Source organism: Anneissia japonica, unplaced genomic scaffold (assembly GCF_011630105.1).
Source record: "Anneissia japonica isolate Jap-2015-1 unplaced genomic scaffold, ASM1163010v1 scaffold695_len1296351_cov181, whole genome shotgun sequence".
Classification (NCBI taxonomy): Eukaryota; Metazoa; Echinodermata; class Crinoidea; order Comatulida; family Comatulidae; genus Anneissia; species Anneissia japonica.
The window spans coordinates 1203078-1212551 of record NW_022740852.1 but is presented as its reverse complement, the minus strand read 5'-3'; the positions used below and the strand labels follow the sequence as shown (position 1 = coordinate 1212551).

At 33.2% G+C, this 9474-nt stretch overlaps 1 protein-coding gene across 1 annotated transcript; it reads left to right on the top strand.

Annotated features, from left to right (window-relative positions):
• Nucleotides 1-261: 261 nt before the first annotated feature.
• LOC117118400 (cell adhesion molecule 2-like) lies at nt 262-6246 on the top strand. The gene is made up of 2 exons (XM_033262981.1): nt 262-1020; nt 1135-6246. The coding sequence occupies exon 2, from the start codon at nt 1232-1234 to the stop codon at nt 2726-2728; it is 1497 nt and encodes a 498-aa protein (XP_033118872.1). The 5' UTR covers nt 262-1020; nt 1135-1231; the 3' UTR covers nt 2729-6246.
• The last annotated feature ends 3228 nt before the right edge of the window (nt 6247-9474 follow it).

Here is a 9474-nt window from a genome sequence, read left to right as displayed (position 1 = left end):
TACTCAAGTAGAATACATTATTACAACCAGTGATTATGAATTAACTGGACTATAAAAGACAAACTCTGTATGAAAAGGTTAAAAGTATTACGCTGTTATATTAATTGATTTTCTTTTACAGGTACAATACTTGAAATACTGAAATCACTGGAGCATGAAGCCCTTTTGTAAAACAGTGCTGTAATAGTATAACCTCACATCATAGATACACACCTATTGGTGAATAATGGAAGAGTCCAAATACAGTTAAAGCAGCTGAAACACTGACGGACCATTGTGTCGGAGCTAGCTAATCAGGATAGAAGTGTAGACCATTTCCAGGTTGCTTGTAAATAAGGAAAATTTCATCTGCATCTGTATCTTCCAGCAATCTACTGAAATTTAGCAAGCGGTTTTAATCAAATGTTTCCTGCTTCAACGGAACTATCCTATCAACGATTTGTTATTACCTGCTAATGGAATTAACTTTCATCAGCTCCTCCAACATGAAGAACGACTGCAGTTAGATGAGGGTTTGAACAGTGCCTCAGCAAACAGCAGGACTCAGATTGAAGTATTCTGCTACATGAAACGCCTGTTATGATTTTACAGTATAACGTTATTTACTGACTTTCTGGTGAATTCTCAAGCACCAAATAATTAACTCATCCTTATTAAAATTAGGTGCATTTTTTAGCATTCTATTCCAAAAACCAGAGAAAACTGAAATGCAATGAATATGTTATCAAACTGTGATTTATTTCTATGATGGTGTAGTTGTTTCAATTAAACAAATGGACTAAATTTGTTCCATTACGCATGGGTTTTCAAATGCAAATAGTGATGCCTGTCTAGTAAATTGCCAATGCCGAAGAAATTATTCAAACTCCCTTGACAATATAAGCTGGTAGGCAATACTGCTGACATTTACTTGTGCCGTTAAGGACGTTAATTGTTTGCTGACTAACGAGGAATATTACTAATTGATGCAAGATAGAGCTTTCTGCAGACTGCATTGATTACTTTTAATTATATATCAAGGTGAATATGTATAATTTTCAAAATCATATTTTAAATCTGAAATCTGCTGAAAAGTTAACGTAAGACATGCTTATAATTCAAATTCTAATAATAAATTAAATATATTTTACAAAGGGTGATGGAAATGCACTGCAACAGATGTCAGCCAATATATTTGCAAGACATATAGAAGCTTAAATTGAAAAAAACCAAAACCAAGGCAGCATTAACAATGTATAAATTACAAAAAGATTTTTTTGTTTTTCTAATCATACTCATGGTGTCGCTAAGCACAGTTGAAAGCACGGCTAGTTTCCTTAAGGAGCCATCTGATCAAACAGCATTGAAAGGAACAGATGCATCATTTACTTGTACTATTGAAAATCTCGAGCCTGGCTACATTGTTCAGTGGATTCAATCAGGAATAGTTGTACTCTCGCAAAATGAAAATGTAAGTGTAACTGTAGATCCAAAACATTTTCAAATTGATGCAAATCGTGACAGAGGCGAGTACAATTTGACGATTAAATCTGTCACGCTTACCGATGATAATCAATATAGTTGTGCTGTGTTTGAAAACGAGGGTGCATTCGAACCTATTATTTCATCAAAGAATGTTAGACTTACAGTAAATTATTTGCCAGATGAAAGCTATCCTGAATGTTCTGAAACACAGGGGAATGGAATATACAAGGAAGGTGATTATATTGAGCTTTGCTGTGAATCGGAACGTGCGTCCCCTCCCGTCACACTTCAATGGACAACAAATGATAAGGTTATACGCCAAGATATTCGTATTGATGACAGTGAAAATGGGATTCGCAAAATAATATACAAGTTTCAAGCAACTGCTGCACATAATGGGATGAGCTTTAGCTGTAAACTAACCTCCTCCGCGGATTCAACTTACAAGCGCAATTGTTCGACTGGACCAATCGCAATAACATACAAACCACAGGTTTTAATACCAAGTTATGAAAATGCTGTAGCACCAGGGCAAGAGATCTTATTCTTCTGCAAGTCAACAGCCAATCCTGTGGCAACAGCATTCCGGTGGGAATTAGAACCGGCCATCGATACTGATAGACTCGTTTTAAAACTCGAGAATCAAACACTGCAAATTTTAAACACAAAACCAAAAGACAATGGAACAAAAATTAAATGTTTTGCTTCTAATACAATAGGCGATGGTCATGCTCAGTTGATACTTCTTGTACATCCCTATCCCACAACAACGCCACGTTCTGTCGTAGCTACGACAAATTTCTCAGCGTTAATTCCACCAGCTGAGAGTACAAAAGGTGAGGAAGAAAGGCTGACATTAGCGATTATATTGTGCATAGCTACAATTGGATGTATAATGTTAATTTTACTACTTACAATTCCTATTCTAATTGTTTACTGTAATAAGAAAAAAGACAAAGGTGGTAATTATATTTCAAAGCCTGATTGTTATTTTGAGCCAAAGGACTGTAGGACTGAGCTGCCATATAGCCACACGCCTGCCGGACTGGGCTACACGGAGTGGGGGACAGGACGGTCCGTTTCAACAGATCACACACATCGGTACGACGAACCTATCTATCAGGAAGTTGAAGAGAAGGAGCCGACACTTCCGGAGGAGTTCCCTAAATATTATTACCCCGATCCATATGAAACACGTTCTTGTTTGCAAACCAAATATGATGAATTTCCAACAGTTTATGCGACAAGATCAATAATTATTTAATACTTTATCATTTATTTGTAAATAAGAAAGAAAAAACTTTTATTATGAAACTGTATAATGTTTGTTGAATTAGCATTTTGTTAGGTATCATACAGTAATTAGAATATCAATTATACAAATAATGATTTTATATGAAAATTATATTAAAATAAAAAATGAAGAGATTATTTTTGTAAACATTTCAACTCTTTTCAACTAAGATTTTACCAACTGTAATTCACCTCACTAATGTAATTACAATATAAATATTATCAAATTTGTTAGACCATTTCGGGAAAAGCCAAGGGAAAGAAAGCGCCTTCAGAGACTAAAAAGAAATATGGGAATTAGATAAAGATCAATAATGGATTCCATACAAATTATCCATGTTATGGTGGGGCACAGCTTCATATGGCATCTGGGAATAAATGCAGGATGTGTAAAGCCCATCAATATCTTCTTGTGGTATTTAAAAGCGCTTAAAAGTCCTGGAGCTTCCTGCTCCAGAGGAACCAAAAGAACAGATGTAATTGGAGATACAAGATTTTTAAAAATAAGTGGCCTTTCAAACTGGTGTGTCTTTCAAACGTGTCAATATTATTAGCTAGTGAGAACTTGTTTAATATTTGTACTTTATTTCCCAAACTTAAAAAAAAAAATATTTCCCTCCTATTTTTCGAAAAAGGCAGGGCTCATTTTTTTGCCCTAACAAAGATGGTCACAGCAAGAACAAATGGGTTTTTCAAACTTTAATGTGCGTTTCGCCTTTAAAAAAAAAAAAGAAAAATGTTTGCATAAACTCCTGTTCACACCATTAAGTTCCAATGTGACAAATACCTTTGGTTTGCCCATTGGGGACATCCATCATGCCCATATTTATTATTATTATTATTAGGCCTATGTGCTTTATTCATAGGGATGTGATATGACATCACCACGTCTACTTATGGGCAAATCACAGAATTGTCACAATAAAATTGATAGTGTGATCTGAGCTTTAACAAGCTCTGTCAAGATTATTACATTTTATGTGACAAATAGATGTGATATGTCCATATTTGACTGCAATATGACATCATCATGCTCATATGTGGCCACATCTCACATAACGTCACATAAAATTTGATAGTGTGGACAGGAGCTATAATTTTAAAGCACCAATTTGACGAAAAATATTGGTATTAAAGCTAGATATTAACAGTCAAATGATCCCAACAAAACAGATAAGTACCCAGTATATAACATTAATCATATTATAATATTACTGGTCGAAGTCAGCTTTATGTATCCTATTTGGTCGTACACAGTGGCCTATCTAGAACTCTTGAAATGAGGGTACTGATGGGGGAGAACAAAGGTGAAATTGAGGGGGGACCTTGATGATCAGTTGAGGGGCACTAACTCGTCAAATAAGGTGGTTTTTGGTGAATTTCAACTACTTGAGTGATTTTGGGGGAGGGCCCCGACTGTGGGGGGGAGGGAGAGATAAGCTACTGGTCGTACAATTTAGAATTTTTCTAAATTGAAAACTCCGACCAGGCAATCACTATCACGTTTGTAGTATCTATAAATGTTTCTGCAATTTATCAATGTTAAACAAGTTAGTTCACTCATTTTTGGGGTCCAATTTTTATGTTTAAAAATACTTATTTTAAGGAGCAATTTTCTCAATCTTTGGTTTGAAATGCAGTTATAATCATGATTATTTTTTTTAAAGTGCAATAGTGATTAAAATGAAACAAATATTACTTTAAGTAGTTGTTCCACATTATAATTTATAAAATGTATTTGTATTTTTAGTTTTTTGTTTCTTAAAATTCTATAAAAATGGTTAAAATCCCTGTAGGTTAATATGAAATGATCACTCAGAAGAGATTACGTCACAATGTATTACCTCAATTGTTTGATTAGTGTCCTTGTATAAATCCAATAATTAAAATCTGCTTAATTAGAAAAGATCACAATTATGCAGAAGAGAATGATTCATATCTAATAACCAAAAAGCAAATTACAACATAAAATTTTCTTTCATCTCGACTTCATAACCTATTTGATATAAAATATGTACATGGAGGCATCTTGGGAGTACTCAAATATGCTTGTCATAAAAAAATAAGAACTTAGCACTGGTTTAGCTGCTGCAGCTATAAAATAATGGTAGAGAAGCATATGAGCAGCTGCTTTTATGAAGGAATAGAAGCTTTATATTGACAACCTGAGTATCATCTCCAATAAAATGTTTTAAAAAACATTAAATATGCATTAAAATTCCTTGAATTTCTAAAGCAAAAAGAATATTCTTAATTTAAAAGAAATTGTTGCAGCTAATTTGAAATTAAGTAGACGACCATTTTTGGCAACATTGGTAGAAAGAATCCCAGATGATACTAAATCTGTATTAAAGCAGAAGAAAATATTCTTGCAAGCTCTACAGAGTAATGTGTACCACATGATCAGTTTCCTTTGATTCAATGTGAAATATATTTCTATCATTTTATGTAAGGTTTACCAGAAATATTTGATATGATATGATGCAATATTAATATATTGTCATTCACACAACATATTATATGAAATTCGATGTCTTCAGAGTTATTGTGGATCTCCATTATTTAAAAAATGTAGGCCTATCATGCGATGAACAAGACACCAGGAACTGTGTTAACATGGCATCAATGTAGATTTTCATTTCATAGTCACTGTATTGATTTTTACGAGACTGTTTCCTTTTTGAGTAAAATATTATAATGAACAATATAAATACGGTAATATAATTATGTATTATAATATGATAATATTACATAATATATGTAATATTATTTTATATTGTTATGATATGTATAATATATCTAATATTTTATGAATTTGTAATATATCATAAAACATCATATTTTCATTACTTTTTGAGATATTCATATTTCTCTATAAATTCAAAATTTAACAAGCAAAATATTAGATATCTACAATATGGACATCCCAGTGGCTTAAGCCCATTTACCTGCTGGGAAAAGGGGCTTAAGCACTCTTATGAGACCCAAAAATGAAAACACCTTCCATCGGACAGGCCAAAGCCAAGATGTTGGAGAAAAAAGTGACCAAAAAAATGCTTTGTTTTTGTCTGGAAATTTCTTTTGGCATAATAATAATAATAATACATTCTAGCATCTCAAAATACAAAAAAAAAATATTAAAATTTCTTTTGGTGCTGAAAAACATGTTGAGCCTCTTGTTAGAAACCTTTGCTGTTTATCCTATAGCCATTGCTATGCTGGGTTTGATGCCACATTTTCTATGATCTGTATCCTATGTACAAGCACATTAAATTCATTCACATAACACATCACACTTCACTATGTTATTAATTTCTCATAAGGTGCTTTATATGTAGACGGCTGCTATATTTATGTGCATTTGGATTTATGCTTACATGTTAGCAATGTTCTTCAAGCTACACAAATGGGTTGTCTTTTATGCTCAATGAAAATATTTTAAAAGAAGATAATTGCTAGAATATTAAAATATCTGAAACACAAATGAAATTCGTGCTTACGTTTTTTTCTTACCACGTTATAATTATTCATATAGATAATTCACATTAAATACTGATTGATACTGCTGGAAGCTTCCTGTTTAAAGGTTAACTTGGAAGACCCAATTCATTCAAGCATGTTCAGACGAGACTTTTTTTACCGATGCCCGACAATAATGATGGTTTCGAATAAAATTAACATAATTAGCGCACCCGCCACCACAAGAAAATGGACATTTCCGAAAAAAAAAATGTTCTTTAATTTTTATTACGACTGCCATACTGGCTTGAAATCTCCAAAAATAAGATTTCTTCCTAATTATAAAAAATGTATTAAGCACTTAACCATCCCATTACTACACTGTTGTCATTCACCAATAATATTTTATTTTTATTTTCTTTATTTGCTTAACAAGAAAACAAAATTTTATTTATATTTTTCCGCCCACCTCTGATGATCTTTAAAAAAATAAGTTAGCGAAACAAGATAAAAAAAAGGCTCGCCTCATTGAGTGACTAAAATTGATAGTCAACCAGCACTTGGGAATTAAAGCATTTGGTTTGAAGATGTCAACTACTGCATGCAAATAGTGTAAACTATCGTGGCTGGTATTTTCATGGTGTACCAGCAGGCATGGCTGCTTTCCCCGTGCTGACATAAGCGTTGACGAAGGAATGCTGATAACTTCTTGAAAGGGATGGACATAGCATTACTGTAATTGGTTTGCGAGTGGTACAAATTGATGCCGATGACTGAGGTGAATAGGGTAATGATAATGCCAGTGGTGATTTGGGTGATGAAGTTAATGATGATAACAAAAGTGAAAATAAGTATAAGGATGAAAAAAATAATGGATGACGATGACAAAGAATGACGATAATAGTAATGATGAAAGATGAATGATAATGATGATGGTAGTGGTGATCATGTTCTGTAAATAATGAAAATACATGTATAAATGTCTGCACAGTGAGTGAACAATAGTAATGATAAACATGAATGTGATAATAAAATAAATGAAAATATAACAAATACCGGAATAACAAAATCATTAATATGACATAATAGTATGAATAATCATCCCCTTTAAAGACTTTTGTCTTTGGTAATACTTCTTCATTTTACTAATAATGAACTAATAATGAAAATATATTTCCCAGCTTGTATCTAAATCAGTCACTAACTGTGATTACTTCATATCTATTCAAGCATGTTGAATTAAACATAAAAAAAAAAAAATCAATTTTGTATTCTTATGGTAATATCACACCTTATCAGGTTAAACATGTGTCTATTGTTGGCCGTAGAGATGGATGACCACAATAATTAAGACGCCTAGTAGGCTAGACCATAAAGTCATGTTCTATATTTCGCCTATTGTTTATTCAGATGGACAGAGTAATTATCATAAGCTGTTATGCTAGCATTAATTGTTATACGACACTACATTTATACTAGCCTGACTACAGGATCGATGGTTATACCAGCACACACAATGCGATTTGGTGAAATAAAACAGGATATGACATCATTAAGTGAAATCACCATAATCAAGAAATGATTTTAGCATTTAAAAAAAAAAATTTTGCACTTTAGGAAAATATGCATTTGGAAAATGATTGCCAATAGTGAATGTACCACCTCTTTCTGGAATGGAATTACTGTTTTCACATGGATCAAAACCATGGATTGGTTTTGTAGATAAAAACAGTGGCTCCAATTGTTCGCCATGACCTGTCATTGATCCCAGTCCTAACAGTGGTGCACCTTGGAAAAGGGGGATGGGGGTGTGTGCGAGGGTGTATGTCCTAAGAAGGTGCTTGCTCTTATTGGAAATCAAAATTACACATATTCATCTGCCAAGCAATGCAATTTTCTGTACTTTTATATGGACCAATAAAATTTCTTAAATCTTGTGTCCCCACGCTTAACCCTTGCGTCCCTCATTAGTCCCCCTTCCCTAGTTCTATGGTTGTGTTCTTTTTGACTGAAGGGTAAAATTTAACTTTTGTTGGCAGCAATAATGATTCCTACTGATACAGTCACAATAATTAATGTTCTTCACTCTTGTGAGATGAAATAAAATCGAACTCAAAATAATTATCAATTTATTCATCTGAAACAGAATAAATTTAGAACAAAACATGAATGAAAATATTTACTATAGAGTAACATGATATATACAAGTTGAATGGTGATTTCATTCATTAAGAAGGGATTGAGAATTAAATGTGTTGAGATTGTAGCATGAACAGCAAGAGCAAAATGAATAAATCTACATTAACTTGTTACTACACGGCAAGTAAGTCAACAAAGCAGCATGGATAAATAAGTCCCACAAAAACATATGTTACAAACTTACAAATACACTGTGGGGCCTGGGCATGCCAGCTGAGATGATACTCGGATAACAGTAGCTGATAATCATAATGTAAAGAACGTTTAATGATCTATATGGGGCTGTGTATACATGTGTACGAGGAAGGGTTTGTACAGTGCGAACTGGACGTAACACCAGCTGCGAGTGCATTGCGATAACACTAGCCAATATCAATAAGTTCTATGAGCACAGGTGCTGTAGTTGGGGGTGAATGTGTAATGGTGAGTTTGCACTCAAACCGTTTATACACAGCCCAGTTGTGATGAAACTGTTGTAACAGTGTTTAAAGTTAACTGCAATTATTTGATGGTTTTATATAGGGGTATGTGTTGAGTGGTTTTCACTCACAGGCCTGGACATGTCAGATTGGAAATAGGCCAGATGCGAGGACACTGCGATTACAGTACACATGAAATTTAACTGAATTCATAGGAGGGCCCATATTTGGTGGTGTCTTTACTGTTGCGCTGTGCAGTAGAACATCACACCATATAAATTGTAATCCACTTTGCATGATTGCATGTTTTTAGGCAAGAGTTACACGATTAATCTACAAATGATGTTTGTGCACAATAGGTGGTCAAATATTGAATGGTTGGTAACAGTACGTCATAACTACTGGGCCTTGTTATTTTTCAACTATCCTATTTTCTTACGTTTAGTTCACTTTTATTTTCAACAATATTCATTCATTCATTTTTCTAAATTTAGAAATAAATATCCATTAAAATAAATACAAAAACTAACATTAATGTACATACATACATAACTTTTATTGAACCAAACCACTACAAAAATAATCACAATGGAGAAATGATTGGTACAATACTTACAATAATAATTATGTGATTCTTATC